The sequence below is a fragment of the Manacus vitellinus genome, unplaced genomic scaffold (assembly GCF_001715985.3).
Source record: "Manacus vitellinus isolate BGI_N305 unplaced genomic scaffold, ASM171598v3 scaffold_44_pilon, whole genome shotgun sequence".
In the NCBI taxonomy this organism is placed as follows: domain Eukaryota; kingdom Metazoa; phylum Chordata; class Aves; order Passeriformes; family Pipridae; genus Manacus; species Manacus vitellinus.
The window spans coordinates 5827958-5849222 of NW_021940565.1; the positions used below are offsets into that span (position 1 = coordinate 5827958).

General features: G+C 36.9%; 1 protein-coding gene across 2 annotated transcripts in view; it reads left to right on the forward strand.

Annotated features, from left to right (window-relative positions):
• Positions 1 to 21265, forward strand: part of NEK7 (NIMA related kinase 7) — a 59814-nt gene that overhangs the window by 17005 nt on the left and 21544 nt on the right. For both annotated transcript variants that reach the window (XM_018079076.2, XM_008926840.3), the window contains 3 exons: positions 7272 to 7334; positions 7884 to 7994; positions 19844 to 19952. In XM_018079076.2, coding sequence (XP_017934565.1) covers positions 7272 to 7334; positions 7884 to 7994; positions 19844 to 19952 — 283 coding nt within the window. The remainder of the gene's footprint in view (positions 1 to 7271; positions 7335 to 7883; positions 7995 to 19843; positions 19953 to 21265) is intronic.

A 21265-nucleotide genomic window follows, 5' to 3' on the forward strand; every position in this document is an offset into this window, starting at 1 on the left:
AGAAAAGCTTTCTTGTTTAATTTTTAGTTAGTTCTTTAATAAATTTCTGAGAATATACTTGGTTGTTGGTAAGAAATAGTGTCAAAGAGTTATGGTTTCTCCAGATGGCTTGTTGGTTTTCCATTGCAAGTTACTACCTAGTCCACATCAGTAGTGGCTGTGTTCTGTGATGAGTAAAGTCACTTTTGCTGTGGAGACTATTACCTGAATGGAAAGTGAGACTTGATTAACCTGTAAAGGTAAAAAATTCCTAAGTGTATAATGACGTATTACTTGGAGCTCAAAAGGCTCATGGCAGCAGTGAGTGTTTGACACAGCTGTTGCAGCTTGCATAGACATCATCTAAAGCTGTTCCTTTTGGACAGAAGACCATCTTAATTGTGACTGTGCTTCTGTTATCTTTCTTAAGATTCCCTAGAAATATTTTTGGTAAATATAGTCACAATATTTAATTTCACTACAAAATTTGTTTTCATGGATGTCTTCTGGTGAGAAGTGATTGCTTTTCAGAGGAGCTCTATGATGGTGCTTTTTCCTTTTAATTTCAGTCGTGTTTTATTCAAATTAAAATATTGCCTTTTTTTCTGATGCCTTTTTAATGAAAGCTCAGCATGAACAAAACAGGAGGAATATTTATTTCTGTTGTGAGAGAGGGACTTTATTCTCTCTGTTTTAGACCCATGCATGGATACAGCTTTCCACACTCAGACCGTATCTCTACATGGTCTACACTGTGTTAAATAACATAGCTGAGATCTGAACTTTCTTCTGCTTTGCCATTATCTGCCCATTCTCATCTCACATCTTCTGTACTGCATGCCTTCCTCTCCAGTGCTGCAAGTCATGTCTGTTCCACCCCCTCCCCATTTTATTTTCCTGGCTGGGTTAGGTGTTCTCTTTGTCTGTTTGGTCTGTGGTTCCTCATGTGTGTCTCTACCATCAGGGTAGATGTGGCTTAGAATCCTTCTCTTTCAGAGCTGCAGGATCTCTAGCCATTATTTTTTCTAAAAGGATTGCCAGTTCTGAGTTCTGATGAAGCTTTCCAACAAGAATGTTTATTTTCCCCTAATAAAATTTTATTTGGCTAAAACATGTACAATATTGATAAATGTTATATTAATGTGTACAGAATGTATGTTTGTGGAATGAAATGTGAGCAGAAGCAAGTGGCAGTAAGATGCTGTGGGAGAAGGGACAAGCAGATGGTGACAGAAACCACTCTTCCTGAATTTGTAGTTGCTGCTACAAATTCGGAGTCGAGATAACAGGAGGAAGTAGTATTCTTGATTCGGTTTTCAGTAGTATATGTAGCACAGTAAGAACTGTTTAACTTGCAAGCCTTTTTAATAGTAATTTAGCAAGCAGAATACACAAAATAGTGTGTTCGGTCATTTCTTCTTGTTCTACCATTTATGATTCATCCTCCCATGTGTGGTTTGCCTACGTGTAATTAGGAAAGTGGTATATACAGTAATTAGGTTCTCTCTTTTTCCGCCATGGAAATGGGAACTATATTTCTGAGATGCTGTTGAATTATAAATATAAACAAGTAAAAAGCAGATCTTCTCTACTGCACTTTCAGTAATGTCTAAACTACACTTAGAGTGAAAGAAACATCAGAAAACATCAACCACTTATGAACTGTGACCACAGCAGTATAAACTGAAGAGCTTCTAGGTAAGTTTCTTAACACATGTTAAGTCTCAGGTCCAAACTAGCCTGAAGATGATGCCTGAGGAAGCAGCAGTACCTCTCTGCTTCTGCCACTCAGCGTAACCTGGGCAGCAAAACAGCCTGGGGTACGGTCCAGTGTTCTGAGCTATGAGCATTCCAGTAGTCACTTCCAAGGGAAGAGTAAGCAGTTACTAGATACTGCAATAAATGCTCACAAAACATCCTTAAACAACAAAAAGTGCATATCTAAGTCAGTGACTGCAAGGCTATACAAGTTCACTTTATGAGCTATTTTTTAAGGAAACCTTGGCTACTCAAAATGTAAAACTGCATATTTCAACAAAATTCTCAATTCATTACATTTCTGCTTTACATTGTTCCACCTTTCTTTCCCTTTCATTCCAAAATTGGAGACCCCATGTTAGAGATTCAGACAATGAATCCTTTTATCTAGCACTTGCATTCATTATTCATTGTGCATTGTCAGTGGATTGCTATTTCAGGCCTGAATTACAGTTAATTAATCTTAGAAAAGCACTTGTAATTTCACACTTTATGAAGCACTATTGTCTCAGCACAGCAGGGCTGTGGTGGCAAAATACTCTAATGCTTGTATCTCTTAATATTTATATGCATTCAGGTCTTTATTTTGCCTACATCTCTGAAGGTTGATGTTACAGCAATCATGCTTGTGTTTTGCTCTGGAAATGCTTTTCAGTATTTTTACTTTATTCAGAATTTCAAATGGAACAGAAATAGGTTACATAGTTAGTTAAATGATAAGGTTAGAAAGACCTTTATCCTTTTCAATACTGAAAAGGAGAACCTGGAGAAGTGATGGACTTCAGAGCAAATCAGGCAGATTCCGAACTTGTCACGTTACTTCAAATGATGAGTTCTGTTGGTAGCTGGTAATTGGTCAGATACAGCCTACACTTAAAAGCTAAGGCCTATCGTTGTCCATCGTGTGGTTAAATGTTTTGAAACCTTCTTGCTGTGCCTATAGCTTTCTAGGAACTCTAGTTGCACGTGTGAGCATGTATGTAAGAGCTTTACTGAGGAATTTGATTCGTGTGTTGCAACTTCTATGTTTACTTTACACATCTGCATAGGAACGGTTCCTTCTCTGTAGCTTACAATAGCTTAGCCAGTATTCTAAAAATACCTGTATCTCTTGACAGTACTTACAACTGACATTTCTGGAATGCTGGAAGAAAAAAAATTATAATCTGCGCTTACGTGAAGGTACCAGAGAAGTGATTGAATGCAAAGTTACCAGAGATCCCTTAGTTGCATAGCACACAGAAGGGAGTATTTTGTGTATTTGTCCTTTTACTCTCCCTTTGTATGCAGTTGGCTGCTGGCTGAGATGAAAAACTGAAGCTGAAAAGATATATTTTATTTTACTTAGTGTGCTTGCTATGTGGAAAAAGAAATTGCTAAGGGCTTTTAAAAAATGCTCCTTTACCTCTTTAGCTGTATTTACCTAATTGTTTTAAGGAATTTCACAGTAATTGCTAAGGTGTAGTGCTTACCATAGCAAGATTTTTTTGATTATACTCATCATGAAACTATCCCATCATAAATATATTTGCTGTATTTTTGCTTCTTATTAGATTTTTGCATTAGGCAAGCATAATTCCTTTTTAAAATATTGATCTTGTTACAGTCCTCTGGAAATAGAAATTGGGGAAAAAGAATTATAAGTTTGAAATAGAATGTATTACACTGTGCAGTTTGTGCTGAGTGGGGTTTGTGCTGACTAGGGAAACATACCTCCAACCTGAATTACGCTGTGATCCTGATATCATAGGTGGAGTCAAGAACTAGAATTTATTGTTAGTCTAAGGAATTCTCTAGCAGTCTAATCAGAGGCAGCAGTTTTTATTGTTAACCAATTACAGTGATGGTAACGCTTGTGGTCTGATTGCAACTGGTTTCCAATAATCAGTGTATGGAGCATCATCAGCAATCTGAGCCCTGCTGGAAGGAGGGCACTTGTAGTGTCTGTACCTGGGATTTTCCTGGGTGCTTTCAAGCAGTCAGTTGCTAATGGTTTGTGTTGATCCAAAAGCTTATCACTTAAGCTTATCCAAAAATCACTCTGGTTTTGTTAGACTTCTCTTGTATCTGCTATAAATAACTTAAGACCACAGAGATGAGCTGAATCTAAACCCAGGTTAGACACAAGTCATTTGACTGCAATGACTTTGTTGTAGTTAAGTCACTCAACTGGAAGGCATGTGCTGCTACAGCTAAATCCAAGCTCAAAATGTGAGTGCAGTCCAAGAGAAGGCCAGACAAAAGGTTGGAAGTCCTTGGGCAGTATGTGTCTGGGGTGGAATGAGGCCTGTGACCTGATGAAGGCAATGGTGGTGCTGTCTCTACAAGGCTGCAAACTGTGTGCATGTGAGAGATCTGTGTGCTCATGCTGGAGGGAGGGGAGCATAAGCTGACCTTTCAGCTTGACTTGCTGAGTAATAGAAACTGAAGATGGAATTAGGTGACTTGCAAAAGTATGAACTGTTACAGTTGTGAGGGGAGCACTGACATGGCTTTTAGTGTTACATCAGTGGTCAGTGTGCAGTGAACTGCAGGCAAGGACAGCTTCTCCTGCTGAACGAGACTTCAGAGCACTGCCAGCTGCCCTGGGTAGTTCTGACATGCACTTGAAAGGATCTCCTTGAAGTCTTTCATTGTGGCTTCCATTTTTCAGACTAAGATGTTCTTCAGTGTTGAGTCAACTTCTGGTGAGGAAGCACGGAGGTTTTTTCGTTGTGTTGACAGTAACCTCCTTGTGTGAGCTGACATGGCTTATTACACTTGGGTCCTCTGATCTGAACTGCAGCAGTTTGGCAAAATAGATAATCTATTCAGAATGAAAATCTTGGGAAGCTTTTTGCATCTGGTATGATTCAGAGGTTCTTCAGAGGCCATGGATTGAGCAATTTTTATTTTCTTTTTTGTTCTTATTTTTTACCAATCTTACTGTTGGAGGAGGTTAATGTCTGCGAAACTGAAATTCTGGATTTCTGGGAAATGCTATTTTTAGTCTTTTGAGGTTAGAACTGGATCAAAATCTAATGGAGAACTGCAAGAATGCTGAACAGTAAATCTTCAGATTGTTTATATTTGTGTTTGTAAGGATCAAATTAGACTCATTTTTCCTGTGTTACTTTATTTTAGTTAATGTTTGAAATATTCAGTGTAGTTGTAGCTGTGGCAAATTTACCATGCTGCTGTATGAAGTGTAGCAAAAGTATAGAGAGTCATGTTTATAAAACTTAAGTCAATCCTTTAGTGAGAGCAGCTGCTTGGTGTAGTCTACTCCAGGGTTGTTTAATAACAAATTAGAAGTACTGGGAATACTATGCAGAATACACAAACAAAATTGTCTGTCTTTCCTATGCCTTGATTCTAGATCTTTCACGCTCCTGAGTCTAGGGCTTCATTTTTGTTGTTTTGTTATTGCTCTATGACAGGTGCTGATTTATGTCCCTATCAGAGGCGTAGCTTATAAAAAAGTTTTCTTGCAAAACCTGTTAGCTTAGGTGTGTAGGCAAAATATTCCTGGAACAGGTAAGTTACTATACCTCTTGGCATATTGGAACACTCATTAACAGGTGTAAACTGCCCTGTTTGGTCACACAATGAAACTCTTCTGGTTTGAATCTTGAAATCGTGCTTTGGTAATTGTTCCAGATCTTCAAAGTAGATAGTTTGTATACAATGTTCAGTCTGAAATTCTGTCTCCAGTTTTGATTAGGTTCCTGTGTGTTTGGAGTTGAATCTCAGTATCATTTCTAAGGAATGACATCTCACTGTTATCCAGAACTTGGCAAAAATGTGAAGGCTCAAGAAGTGTGCCTGTACCTGCCCCCTTTTTTCCCCTGCTCCCTGATACACACTTTGATTGACTGTATTTGGAAGAGAGAGTATAAAATTTTCCATTTGCTGGTCTCTTAGATTATAAGGAAAGATAATTACAATTTCCTGCCTTCTCAGTGCTTCCACAAGTTAATGTGCTGCCTCTCATATTTAGATTTTTTCCTAAATGTTTCCTAGAAAAATCATTTCTGTACCAAACACGAGGACTTGAGTCTGTTGTCAGAATTATAAAAGAACAATGCTTTTTTCATTCAAAGTTGAAATCTATAATAGATACAGGCTATTTAATTTCCTTCATTAAATTTCTAACTTTATCTCGTAAACTCTTTTTTTTGTTTTCCATCAGAGTTATTTATCTTTTAGTACTTGTAATTTCGCAGATAGTACTAACTCTGTTCTTCTACTATGTCTGAAATAGCTTTCTTAGTGTTTGCATTCCTTTCTTGTGACCTACCCTGCTGTGTTTTTCTCAAGTCCCCCACAGTCTCCTCCTTGAATAACTGCTTTTAACTCAGTCTGTTTATTTCCCATCATTCTGGCCTTAATATACAAGTAGTTGTGAGATGGTTTATTCCATTTCTTGGTAAGTAGTTTTGATTTCTTCTTTCTTTTCTCCTCCCCCTTTTCCTCTTACTATCTCCAAGTCTGGCATTTTGTTTCTCTACCTGAGTTGTTTCATTTTTTTTGTGTCAAAAAGTGAGTCTTACATCCACTCTAACCTCTTCAAGTTCTGAAGACAGATTGGATATCTGAAAAGAAGTAGTGGTTAGTCAGGAGCAGGTGTGTGCTCTGTGAGGACTGTGCTCTAGGCATGAAGTTTCTAGAATTCTTTCAGTTGATTAAAGGAATGAGGTTTAGCAGACCATAGGCAAACTTCCTGATTTGTTTGAACTTCTTTGGGGAGAGCAAATGAAGGTGTGATTTACGTGAACAGTTCGGCAGTCAGTTTGAGAGGACCTCCCTGCAGACATTCAGTGCTGGAATTGGTGGCAAGACATTAAATGGAAGTTGTCAGCTGCTGAGCTTTTGGAGATTTTGAGCTGATGGAACCAGATACCACTGATCTTCATAGCATATAAAACATCTTTTCCTGGAGACTATCTAGAAGAAAATGATGTGCATTTGAAAAGTTGTAACTGCAAAATTTAATCTCTTAAATATTGTGACAATAAACCTCATAGCATGTTTCTTATTATTCTTCTGGGTAGTTCAAAATGTAGTAGTCAGACCACAAGGAAGTTGATGATTTTTTTTTTTTTTGGTTGGTTGGTTTGGCTTTTTTTTAAATTCAGAATGTAATGGCAAATGAGAGAGGAAGGATTCCTAGAAAGAGACTAAGGGGAAAAAAAGGTGTGCTCAGTACTAGTAAGAATCAGTTTGTGATACTGAAGTAGCAGGAATGGGTTAGGACACTGTGATTTGGATTAGAACCACGTATAAGGAAGTGTGCTGAATTATTCCTCTGTGTTTGAGGTGGCAATTAAGTAATTGGAAAAGTTTTACTTAAAATGAACTTGTTTCCTATGAGGGGGCTAAAAGAATGGCCACAGCACTAAATCCGTGCATCAGGTCATGAAAAATATTTCGTACTGTAATATTACATCTTGCCATGAAACGCATCATTCAAGTTGCTTTATGGATGCTGTGAAATAATGATAATTCGCTTTATTTTTATCACTTAATAAAAATCTTCTCTCTCTTGTGCCTAGATATTTGATTTGATGGATGCCAAAGCTCGTGCTGACTGCATCAAAGAAATAGATCTTCTCAAGGTAAAAGATTTGTTTAAAAAATGTGGAGCCATCATCACAGTATATTAAGTTTTTCATAGACATACTTAAAGTGTCCACTGTTGTTTGCATACTGTTTCTATAAGCCTCACTTGAACAGTTTTGTGATCTTTATTATTTTAAAAATTAACATTGAGTAGTAATAGAAAAAATGAATAATGCTTTTAAGTAGAAATTTCTGCCAAAACTGCAATATTGTGAACAACTGTGTCCTACATACAGTAAAATCCTGCTTTTAAAAATTGACTTTGCTGTTTCAGATAGCAGTTTAGCACGCTGTTGGCTATTATACATGGAAGCAAAATTCCTCTAAAATTGTAATGTCAGTTGTCATGTTGATCCTAAAATGCCATCATGTTCTTGTAAAGTATTTGTAAATGCTTCTTGTAAATGTATAATTTTTGTAATTTGTATCATAGTGAAATAGATTTTAGGGGTTGTTTTGTTTGCCTAAATAAGAATGTTTGTGTCAGTCTTAATAAATACAGTGTACTCTATGCTAAAATGTGAATTATTCTTTTGCTTTCTCAGCAACTGAATCATCCAAATGTAATTAAATATTATGCCTCATTCATTGAAGACAATGAGCTGAACATAGTGTTGGAATTAGCAGATGCTGGAGATCTCTCTAGAATGATAAAGGTAGGGATTAACTTTTTTTTAAAAAGTAAGAGCTTGTAATGTTCAACTTGGGCTTTTCATTCTGCATGCTCATCAGTGGGTGAAATGCAGTGAAAATGTTGGGAACTGTAGAGCAAAATGGAGTGTTTAGACTGACTTGGTTTTTTTTAATATATGTCCAATATTGATGCTTATGTAAGTATTTTTAACACTGTTGCCCAGAATGTAAGTGCAGATGGGGACATAAGTAGGCTGAAGTTATATTAGTATTGGAGAGAATTAAATAAAGCCTGTAAAGAAAAGCACTGTCACCACCATTTAGAACAATACAATTTAATGGCATTCCTGATTTTTTGGTACAGTTGTTTTGTGTTCCAATATTCTATTCTCTGTAATAGTATGAAAGCAGAGAATAACTGATGTGTGGCAGAAGTGTCTTCTAGATTTTTGACTTGAACTGCTAACCACTCTGAAAATATGTTTTGTATTTGTTTGACATCACATGCAGTGAGCTTACTGATACGTGGTTGTGCATTATGGGTTAATTGCGCTTTTTTGAAGTTCTTAAATGCCTGTTTTTAGCTAATGAGAAACATTTATCCAAGACCCATTGTATAAATTTTTGTATTCTCAAACTTAAACTAACTTTTAACTGCCTTTTTTAATCTTTCTTTGTTGTCTGACAACTACTTCCCTTCTTTCCTTTCCCTTTTTTCACTGGATCTTGGGTTTAGCATGTCCTTTTGGGGTACTTTCTTGTTGCACACCATGTTATTGCTGTCAGCAGAGCACACCACCACTCTGGACACAAACAGTGCCAGTCAATGAGTGTTGGCTCAGCAGCAGCCGGGCACAGAACAGAGTTATGCTGTTTTGCTACATGAATAGAGAATGTTAATTTCTTCATTAATTAACTTTCATACCGATTTTTTTAAATTTTTTTTTTTGAGCTTTTGAAGCATATTCCTTTCTAAGTTGATAATTGTAAGGTAGGACAGTCAAAATTTAGTTCTAAACAGGTTGACAGCGTCTGTTAATATTTATAGCCAAACGTGATATTTTTCTTCATCTCATAAATTATTAATTCTGTGGGCTTACATTTCATAAAACATAAAGGAAGGTTTGTCTTTTCTTTTGAATGTTCAGTTTTGACACAACAGTTATTAATATGAGTGCTCTGTGACAGATTGCCTTATGGCATGTCTGGTCTTATGACCCATTGAAGCTTTTTCTTTTTCCCTTGCTTTTTTTTTTTTATTATTTAATTTTAGATCTGGTGTGTGGCTTTTTCAGTGCAGTTGGCCTCATTATACCTTGTCCAAGTCGGTGGGTATTTCTTACAGGATCGATCTTGGAGGCACTTTGTGGTTGTCCTCTTAACACAGGGATCATGTTTAATGTAGCAGACTTAGATTGCTGTTTGATGTTAATGACAACCTATCAGGCTGTTATTAAATATGTATGAGGTGTCACAATGCACTCTGTCTTCATGTTGCTGGTGGAGGAAATGATTTGGTAGATTACTTTGACGATGTGAGTTTAAATGTGGGGCGCTCCAGTTGTGTAGCATCTTCTTAAACAAGTATTTTAAAAATTGCTTGAAAAATAAATGATAATGGTATGAAAACTTCCTAGAAGTGTGGCTGCCTGTCACACTACCACAGTAAATAACTATATTGTGTTAAGACAAGCCATGCTTTGGTTTCCAGTGTTCTTACTAGAATGCTGTTCTGAGTTTGTTGGAAAATGTTGAGACACTCCCAGAAGAGTGTTTGGGTATCAGGCTCGTTGTGTGATTTGTAGAAGGGGTCAAGTATGTTTTTGAAATTGTAAATGACCACAGCTTGAATGACACTGAAACCAAAATTAATGTGAGGGAAAACTACTTAACTAGTTTACTGGGTATTTGTTATGACTTTATTGGCACATCAGAGAATACTTACAAGGCTGCTGTGCCTCACAGTGCACCTTAATGAATTCTTTAGTTCTTCCCTTAATGAACCACATCCTTGCTGCCCAGCTTTTATATCATCCCTCTTGTTACCTGTGAATAATACTCTCTTTGTCCTCATTGAGTAGACAACTGAGGAAAATCACTTGGTGCATTCATATGCATTCTAATAGAATTCATAGAATCTGTTCTATGTCCAAAAAAAAAAGCAGCTGTGCGTTGGCATTTGCATATCACATAATGAAATCAGAGGTATCTCCTGTTCTCTCTGCCTCTGTGTTTATGTATGTACATACACAGATTTAATCCACTTTACCTTAATTATTTTTTTAATTACCTCTGTCACAGGGAGATGTTTCAATATAGCCTCCCTTCTCAAAAGCAGGAGGATCTGAAATTGGTGATTTCTTACCATACAGCTTTTAATGACCTGTTAGAATTCTTGGACAGGTCATGTCACTGAGAGGCAGGCATCAGTGAGGGGGAAATACTTGCATTTGGCTCACAGTTGATTTTTCACTAGAACTTGAACCTCAGCACAAGTTAGAAGTGTAACCCTTGTGTGGGGATGGTGAAAGAAGGGAAAATTCTTGATTTTCTGTATCTGTGAATTAGGTTGCTGAATACTATTACCTCAAAAGTTGTACGGGTAAATAATTATTAACTATTGTTCTGTTTCTCAGTTGCTCAGGGTCTGTTGTTTGTTGGTGTCTGTGGTCTCTACTGAGGAACCTGTGGTAGTCTGTGGCTGCCAAGGTTAAGGGTAGTTCATGAGAACTGTTGTTACCTCATAATAGCACCTCCTTGTGCAATACAATATGTTGTAAGACAGGTTTGAGGCTTTGATCCCTTTTCGTATTAGTCATGGATCTCCTCTACCACAAGCAGTGACGAGGTGAACATTTTCTGTGGATTTTTTTAGTTTGGGATTTTTTTTTTTCCCAAGCAACAGTTGATATATTAGATAAAGAAAATGCCACAAATAAAGAAGAATCTACTAATTGAATTAATCAAGAAAATACATTATAATAATTCAGTAAAAAGAGCTACTTAGTAAAGTCTGTCCTGAAGATGGTGAAATAAGAGAATTTGAATTATCTTGCAGAATAATTAGCATATTATTTAAGATTAAGTGTAAGTTATTAGACTTGTAAGAAGCAATATTATCAAGACACTAAAATGTTGGTTTTTTTCTTTAACTCAGCAATAAACTTTTAGGTCTGTTTAATTTCTGCAGATATTTTTAGTTTTTAGGTTCTTTAAGCAAATAATCTTAGTGCACCAAAAAAAATGCAAACTCTAAACTGAATATGTCATATAGATCTTAAGGAAGTTAAACATGTTTTGGGAACAAGTATGAAAGCTTTCATCTAAAAAGTTGAAAATATGTTTCCAGCTTTCTCAAGATAGATGGAAGATAACTTGAATTCTACAAAATGTCACCTAGGACTTCACCCACTCTTCAGAAGTCACTTTTTGTGTGTATTTTTTTCAGCTTTCAGATAAAGAAATAAACATACTATAATTAGCTAGGTAAAATGAGACAAATATTCTAAAACCTTTCATCAGCATGAAGTTCATATAGATACCTGAGGTTTCTGTAGTTGGGAACAGAGAGTTCTTTGTCCTTAAACTTGTTTTTTGTAGGGTAGTCAAAATACAGGGATAGTCACTTCTTTCCAAGCAGCTGATACATATCTAAATAGCTCCTTGCAGTAGCTGTAGCTCTGTTTAGACTTGTTTGAAATCTCATTGATTATCATTCTGATGTTTCACCAGTGGTGGATATTTGGGCTTCACTGTATGAAACTGCATCAGGCAATGTCTCCCCTCCACATGGTCTGGAATGCAGACTCTCCTTCCCGTGCCAAAATATATTAGCAGTGGGATCTTTTTAAACTTCTTGCTCTGAGGTTGGCTGGTGTACCTGGGCTGCGTTGAGGGGTAGCTTGCTCTTTTTTAAGTGCTTAAAGACTGGAAGCAACATTGACCTGTAACTTTAGCAGTTGTAGGAGATAGTTGGTGTTCCTGTTTGAAAGGCTGGTGGGAAAAATGATGTTTCCTGCGTATTTTGAATGGCAGTGTTGCAGAAGCTGTTTTCTGCCATGCACACACATGTATAGCAGGACTGTTTGCTGCTAGGATTGCCAGATATTTAGCTGTGTAAGTGTGTTTTCAGTTTGTCAAAATACAGCAATTTCGTGCTAAAATGTTGCATGCCAACATTTCATTTTAAAATCTAGCAACCATCGAATCTGAACTATTCCAAGCCCCTTGTGCCTTGAAACAGAAGTAAAACTTGGAAAGGGGATTTTTCTTACAATAATGGCTAAGAAAACTCACCTAAACATAAATTCTTCTAACATGTGTGTTTAACAGAAATTGCTGGGGCAAAGTAACCAAAGTGGAGAATTTCTGTGTGTGTAGAGCTGTCTGAATCTTTTGCATCCCTTGGTGCTGACAGCACTGCCTACAAGCTGAGTAACTATCAGTGCTTTGACCTATAGTATGGGTGACTGAAATGGCATTGCCAGAAATAGCTTTTTCCAGATGCTTTGGATGGGCTGAAGCTTTCCTGTCTCTTGGAGGGTATTTATTCTTTCTAATAACACGGGGAAGGGAGTAATCTGAGATGAGTGTGAAGAAGACAAAAGATGAGGCAGACAGGAGTAGACTGGGACAAACAGCTAAGTAATCCTTAAGTGAGGAGAGAGAGAGGATCTGACTGGGAATAAGGAAGACAAGTACACCTCTATGAGCTGGTTTACAGTGTTTGAGAGAAGGTAGACAGGAAAGTTATGACACAAGGAGTAGAGACTGAGGAGTGGAAGAGAATTAATACAAGAGTACTGGACTGGGAAACTATGAAACGGGGTTTCCAATACTAGGGATGAGCACAGGGAGATTAGAGAAGAGCTAATGTGTTGCCAGCGAACAGGACTTACTAGGCAAGGATCCTAGAGATAGACAAAGGGGCTGCCAGCAGGGAGAGAGCCTGGATGGGATATCTCGAACTGACTGGGAACAGGATGTGTTGTGACTCAGTGTTGAGGGTACAGCTACTCTGTGTAGAAATCGTTGTGTCCATGCTGCCTTCTTTGCCACAATGGTCATTTCCAAGGCAGGGAGTTTGAAAGACAAAGGTTTCGTGGTTAATACAAGATTTTTCCAAAGACCATCCTTACTTACTGGTACTGTTCGTAAGGGATACTGTATAAACCACTTCAACCACTACTTTTCTGTGGGAATTGTAATTGCTTGTTTGGTATTTCTGACAATCAAGGAAAAACTCTGGGTCTTGATCTGTAGAAGTATTGAACGTTCACAGCTTCATCAGTCCTGAGTGGAAACCGTGCTTTGAAGATGAACTGTTTCATAAAGGTACGTACATTGAGAGGGAGGTACTTAAATTGGTGCCAGAATTAATTAACACTTTTGATCTTAATTCTTTGCCCATGTTCTAATCTGTAAAATGGGAATATTACTGCCTCGTCATTTCTAAGGCCATTTGTGAAGATAAACTTCACAAAGTTTATTTTATTAGTTTGATTTTCCAATAATGCATACCAGGAAGCTGTGCCCCTCCCTGAAACTTATATTTAATAATAGGTTTTGAATAGTGCACAGTAAATAAAGCCTAGAGACATTTTCAAGCTGCTCATTAGCTAAGTGTCATGAATGAAAGAGTAGAGGGTCTTTTAACCTAAAGAAAACAGAACTGAAAACTGCATGCACACACACACACTCTCGAGGGGGACAAGTTATGGTGGCTTTAATTCTGAAATTTTCTTCGTACATATATTTATCTCTAGATAATTGACATTGTGATTCTAGAAAAAGTATTTTTAAAGTAGTCTTCTCTGCATGTCTGTGTATTTTTTTTTCTCATCATCGTACTGACTTATCTTGATCTATAGTTGCAAATTTTAAAACAGGGAATCTGATTGCTTTGTTTTTCAACAGTATCTGCTTTATTTTTCCCCCATGATTGTTGGATTTAATTTAAAGAGCAAAAAACCCCACTACCACCACCCCCATGCCAAATCTCCTGATTTGAAGTGTTTTTATTGAGCATATGGTTATATTTTATAATATAGACCGGTTTTGCACTTTGCTGGAGCCACATCATTGATATATGTTAAAACCTTCAAAATATCTTTTTCCTCAGTGGTTGGGTGTTTTTTTTTTTGTTTTTTTTTTTTTTTTTTTTTTTTGTGGTCTGTATCACTTTTACATTAGCTTTTTTGCATACTCATTTTTGAATAAAACTTTAAAAGATAGAATGTAGCTCGAAGAAGCCTGTAATATAATAGGATAGTGTAACACAGAGTGTGCTAATTACAGATCAAAGCTAAACTATTTTTATGTGCCTTTTCCTAAAGGAGGAGCTTGGGGCTTTGAACTAGTCAGGCTAATTTTTGCCACTAGTCTTTTTTAAAGCTACTAAAAAACTTTTTTAACCCCCTCTAATTAAAAAAATAGTGTATCCTTATTCAGCTTTGCATATATATGTTATCTGTGCAGCAAGTATAAAAGGCAGGGTTGGGTGTTCTGAGGGGGAAATGGTCACTCTGCAGATGGAGCTGCAAAGCCTTAAAAAGTCAAAGCATAGAGCCCTGCCAAGGTGGGAGAGCAGGTTCTGGTCAGCTTTTGCTCTACATGTGTGTTATTGAGGTGTCTGAGAGGTGCTGGGCTGTCACCTTTGCTGTCAGCCACAGGTAACCACAGGGAGAGCAGTGCCAGCAGTTTACCATTGGCAAGTTACATACATGTGCTGGCAGAATGAAAGCTGGCTGGTCCTGCAGTTTATAATCAGAGGGATAATTGGGCTGGATAACTGCCAGGCAGCCTTGTTAGCTTTTCTATGAGTTGGCCGTTGTCTGTGTCTGCCACTGGAACAATAAGAATAAGCGGGCAGATTTTCTGCTAAAATAATTAGACTATCAACAGTCTTTTGTCTTGTGGTCAGTCCCCTTCACAAGCATCACACCTGAAGCTCTTGTGTAAGTACTGGCTGAACATGTAGGGAAAGTAATGGTATCACTCAGCTGTGAAAGGTTAAATTGGCAGGAAACTCGATTTAACTTACGCAGGCTGGTCAAGTAGCTCTAACTGGGCAGAAAGGCTTTGGAGAATTCATCTCCGCCTTTGCCCACTGATGCTGAATTGTCTGTGAGGCTTTAAGGAGCAGGGAGAATTGAAAGATTTTATTAAATTAGTAGTTCTGGGTACTTTTCTTGTTTGCAGTGTCCTGCAAACAATACTTGGAGTTTAGTTTTAATTTTTCCCACGGTTATGTTTGAAAAATTCACACCGTCATTGTTTGTGCAGTATGAAAAACTTGCTGAGAATGAAGAGAAACCAAACCTGTCTGCCTTGTTTGTAGAGAGAAAAAAGTTATGATAGCCTCTTTACTTACTGTGTCATGCTATTGCTTTTTATTAGCAAGTAGAATTAATGATTCAAGCATGAATTTCACCTCTTCATGCTAAACCAGTTTTCCTACAGCGAATTTTTGGAGAGAGATGCATGTAAATAAATACTGTTGAATTTAAACATGTGGCTGTGTGTTTTAAGAAGCCCTACTCAGTGGTAACATCAGGGACGTGGAAAATGATGCAGTATTGGAAATTTGTTATTAGTGGCTCTGCAAGTAGATCTGATTTCAGTAGGTGTCTTTAATTTCTGAACACTGTATACTCTTGCTTTTTTGCATCAGCAAAAACATTAGGTGGAACAGTGACTGTAGGTGGACTGCTCGATAAGGAAAAGTTATGTGAATCCTTGCAGAGAAAGCTGGATAAAAATAGATATATATACAGTGACTTAGTTCAGAGCTTTCTAAGAAATCTGAGTTTAACCAAGAGTCTTATTAACAGTCTGATTATTAGCATGAAAGAATGCATACTAAAATGGAAAATATGAAAAATTCTACTTGCATTTTTTACAAGGCTTATTATTTCTTGTAAGTAGGTGTATGTGATAATAGTTTGAGAGGATGCTTCTATCTCAGTTCTGTGGTGTCCATGTGGCGTGTTCTTTTTTTTTTTTTTTTTCCCCTCAAAGAAAGACCACAGTTTAATTCTACTGATTTGTCCCTCTGATGCTTGTAGGTACTTCTGTTAGTACCATTATTTTATATGCCGGTTTTTGTCCTGTGTCTTAGTCTTTTGTTGCTCTGGATTAAGTAAAGTTTGTTGTATACTGAGATGACTAATAGAGGAAGATTTGGTTTTTTGAAACACTTTTTTTGTGGAGTGTTAAAGGGAAAAGGTAAATGTATGGCATCTTCAGTAACTGGAGATGTAAGCGACTGTAAATAAAAGCTGGAAAAAGAAACAGGTAAATATTTTCATTTCAGTCACTTTGTTGACTGAATACTTGCTGGTTTCTGTATGTTCAGTTGGTAGATGCCAAATAGCTTGGGTTTGGATTTTTTTTTGTATTTGTTCTCTTCTTACAACTAAGAGACAGCTGCTGCTCTTGAAATGTAGGCAAATTTGATCACGCTGTGATCAAATTGAGTGAATGAATCAGGATGTTGTGGGAAGTTCTATTTTTGTTCTGCATAGAAAGCAAAGAAAAATGGCAGAAAACTTAGCATGGTCTAAAGAGATGGGCAGCTGAATTCATGAAGAGCAGATCCAGACAAAACTCCTGTGATGATGCATTGGTACTAGGTTTTTAAATAGAAAATAAGACTTAAGTAGGTAATTAATTTCTATATACTTGAGTCTCCAAAATACAGAGATGCTGAGGTTTATCTTCAGTGGTCTGTCTTCTTGGCCTTGTATGCCCTTGCCAGTTCTGGTTTGTTTCTGCTGTATTCACAGAGTGAGAACCCTTGGTTGTGCTTCCATAATTTCCTGTTAGAGCTGCCTGACCCCCTCTTTCCTCTTTCTGTTATTTCTGCTAATCCATATTAAAAAGGGCTCCCAAAGAAACACAGCCAGAAATGGTCCAGAACTTCATTACTTATTACTTGAAAATTCTGTGTAATAATAATTTCTGTATCACTTTGCTCTTGAAGTTCAGATTTCTTCCCACTAGTATCTGTTGTTGAATCACTGTGTTCTGATAAGTGTATGCAATAAAATGTAACCCCCTCTTACCTCTTATATTTTTGGAAGCCAGAAGTGAAGTTTTGCCATGAGAACAAGATGATGCGATCTAGAGTCTCACCAAATGGTGAAAGGAAAAGGAATCTGTTTTATCATCTTTCTCATTTCACTTTTCCCCCAAATATAGTCTTTCAGAAGGTAACTCTAGGCAACAGCCTGTGCAGTGAAAAATTCAGGTATATATTCTTGTGGGCTTATTTGACAGTTTCACAGTTCTGTTCTTTATTTTAAAGTAATGACTCTGCAAAATTATCAACTGTCATCAGGAGAATTCCATAAAACATCTTGCTTTCTTTAGTCCAGTTTGCTTCTTAAACACTCATTGGGTTGTCTTCTTTTAATTTATTCCTATTTTTTTTCCCTATTCAGTGAGGCCTAAAGCAGAGTAAATCACACCGTAAAATCCTCTGATACACCCAAATCAGAACTGAATACTAAATTTTTTCCAAGCATGGTTACTGAGATGTAGGCAGTCATATCTGAAATTTCTAGTTGTGTTTAAATCGTCTACATTCACTGTCCACTCACCCACAGGAAATCCTTAAGTTTCTTATGAAGTCCAAACATAGTCCTGGGTATTCTCTGAACTGTGCCTGTAAAGTCTAGGTAAAACCATTTGCTAATTGCTGTCATTTTTACTTTTGGAATTTGACCTTTAAAGCATCATCTTTAGAAACTCAGTATATTATTTCATGCTTTTATATTGACTTGAAACTTTTCCCCCCTGTCTATCATTTACTCTTTTTTTTTTTTTTAATGCCACCAAGAAACTGAACAGCGTATGCTTTTCAGGTACAGGGCAGTTATGTTTAACTTCACTAGGATGGAAACATTTGGAGAATATTTTATTTTTCTTTTAGCAATCCATCAGAGATTAAGGAGAGTTACATTTTCTCATTAGGAAACTGTTCGGTTATTCTGTAAAAAGGGACAAAAATACAAACATTGTTAGCAAATGTATCAGCTTTTCTCCGTCCTCTTTAGACAAATTCTGTGGGGTTAAGTAATAATATTGATGCTTTCAGGAAGAGATTAATATTATCCTGCAAAATTATTAATGGCTTCAGTAGAATGAGACTACATCTGACACACTTATATTGCATCCTTACTCTGTAACAAGTGAAGCCAATTTTTTAGTGCACAGTGTTACAGATGGCAAGTGAATAAAATGTTAAAACTTGTACATAAATACTTGGAAAGTACACTGATGTACATGGGAATGGAAATCTGTAATGGAAAATCTTCCCATTTCAGACATTTTGTGAATGGCATTTCATCACTGCTTGTACTTACATTCAAGTTAAAAAAAAATAATAATTCAGAATATTTAAATAAAGTGTGTAGTTATAATTATGATAATTTCAGGATGCATTTTAAATCAAGGAACTATGCTTTCATGTGCACATACTTACATGTATTGTGTATTTGTTTTTAAATGAAAAGAAACCTGGTCTCCATCTTCCTGTTGACATCAAACAATCCTCTGATATGCAAATCCAGCTACGAGGAGAACAGATACACAGGGTTTGTTTGGATTCAGTCCAAGACTGAAAGAAAATTGTATTTAAAGACGTAATTTATATGCTTTGCCTCATTTACATGAAAATGCATTTTGAAATAATCCCTATAGCTAAAAACATTTTGGTGGAATGTTATGATCCTTTGTATTGCTGATGCGTTTTGCTACAGCTAGTTTAAAACCATCTTTCTCATCCTCCTGCATGTCTCTTACGTGTAGATGCAGCTGTCAAGCATATTTTAACATAGTATATGGACGTATTTTTATTTTTCCAAACTAATGTTTGTTATGTGAACTTTCTTAGGGTGTGCATGAGTGTGAAGTGTGTGTGTGTACCCACACTGTTAAGATACATATAAGTACTTTGCTTTACATCTAAAATTTTGCTAATATTAATGTGTAGGTATTTTCTTCATGTGTTTAAAATCTAACATATTACAGTTTCTTTAAAAGAAAGGCTAAATGAGCAACAATTTGTCAATCTTCTTACCTTTAGCTGCAAAATTTATAATTATTAAACTTGTACGTTTTAGCATTGGCTGAATTCCAGGTTTTCAGTTTGTGTCTTTGGAGGACTGTGGTTCCAGTTCCTGAATATAATATTTGGAGAAGATGTGTGTAACAGAGCATATTTGTTTCTCGTAAGCTTTAACAGGCCATTGAACTGTTACCAGTGATCAATAATGGTATTTTTTATACAGGATGGAAAATATTTGAACAGGAGTTAGATCACTATGAAACTTGCAGAAATCAGTTCCTTTAGTCTCCTTTTATGTATTGCAAAAGTTTGTAAGACTAATCTAATCAACCCTTCTTACATGATCTTTGTGACTGTGTGTCACTACTGTTGTGTTTTTCTTTTATTTAGAAAATGACGGTATGGAAATCAGTGTTTAGTTTAGGAAGTTCTGTGGCACATATCTTTATATCTGACCTTTATTTGTTCTGTGTCCACTTCGTGCTAGACTGTTCTGACCCCATTAATCCAGCAATGAGGATTGGAAAATACTGTTTAAATCCCTTTTTGGGATAGCAGTTTTATTGCATTAGTGTTATTTGTAGCTCTGTGTGTGAACTGAATAAACACATACATTGATGATACATGTATTAATATTTAAGGGAAAAGCTTTCTGTATCAAGAAATTTTATTAAACCTTTCTCAATAGGTTGTGAACCTCTTGTATTTGTTTTTTTTTAAGAAAGGATTTTTAGTCTTTTCCCAGTCATTTTATGCAAGTTTTAATTTTTAATATTTGCTGTCCATCCTTTTTTCTTTAAGCATTTTAAGAAACAGAAGAGGCTGATTCCTGAAAGAACAGTTTGGAAGTACTTTGTTCAGCTTTGCAGTGCCTTGGAACATATGCATTCTCGTCGTGTTATGCATAGAGGTAATACAGGATCAAAGATGATTTGTCTTTACTAAACCTTTTACTATGTGAGAATTAAGCTGGTTGGAATCAATTTTGACAGCTGACACAATGTACGTTTCTGTAACGTTTTATAAGTAATGGAAAACTGTGACAGAAGTTTGTGGTTGTACATTTGTTGTGGTAGGCATTTGTTTGCAGCCATGGCTTGTGATAACCAAGTTTTCAAAAGAAGTGATAGTTCTGTAAGCGATGGAGATGCTGCCACGTGCTACTTGACTTTTCTGGCTCTTATTTTCTGTCCTGTTCTTTTTCTTCTGTATTTGCCCCCTGTCTCATCCAGCTGTTGTTACCTGCCTTCTTGCACATTCTTTCCATCTCTTGCTCCTGGTTGTCTTAGAAAAGTATTTGCCTCCCGCCATGCCGAATGGTGATGTACAGACCCTTCTCCCAGTCCCTTATCTACTGGATTATGTGCAGCTCTGAGTGTTTTCTCTAATTGTCTGCTCCTCTCCACTACCACTAACCCTATCTCTGTGTCAGGTACTGTGTCCCAACAGCCCTTGTAGTTGCCAGCTATCTGTCAGGCACTGAACCTCCTTGGCCCATTTTAGACCTCTGTACTGCTGTCTTCTGTGTGTTGTCTTCATTCTGCCTTGTAACTCTGAGTCCAGGAAAACAGATCGTAGTAGAGCTGCTTCTCAGATGTACAATCTTTTTTTCCCTTGGAAATCCCTCTGGTTGTTGACTTGTATGTGAGCTGTCTCATTGGGTTCAGGGGGAATTGGATGTCTTAGGTTGGTGGCTTCCTTCTGCTGGGATGCAGAGCTGCCTGAAGGCAGCAGCCCCTTGTTCTCTGCTGGGCTTTGTCATTTGCAGCTAGAAATCTTGCACCCTTCAGCAGATCAGCTTAGATGCCCCTGCCCCTGTAAACAGCTTTCCCTTGTGATTCTCCTTTTTTTTTTTTTTTATGCATTTGTACAGATGCCTGCAAGTGCAAATGATACAAATAACAGGACATAAAATTACAGATTCTTTCCATAGGGTACAGGTATCTTCCTTTATTGCTTTTTATGACTAAACTCAAAACCAAAAGGATATTTTAAGTTCCTTAAAATGAAATATTAACTTTGAAGCTTCTGGCAAACCTGTGGCAAATCTAATGATTCCATGGTTACACACCAAAAACAATGACAATTAAAGCTATTTTTAAGTTTAGCTGTGTCCGTGTTGGACTGTTACACAAAGGGTGATCCAAACTCCTGAAAACTAGGTCAGATAGCAGCGTAACATAATTACTTCTGTATTGTTCTCTAAAGCTTACAAGGTTTTGT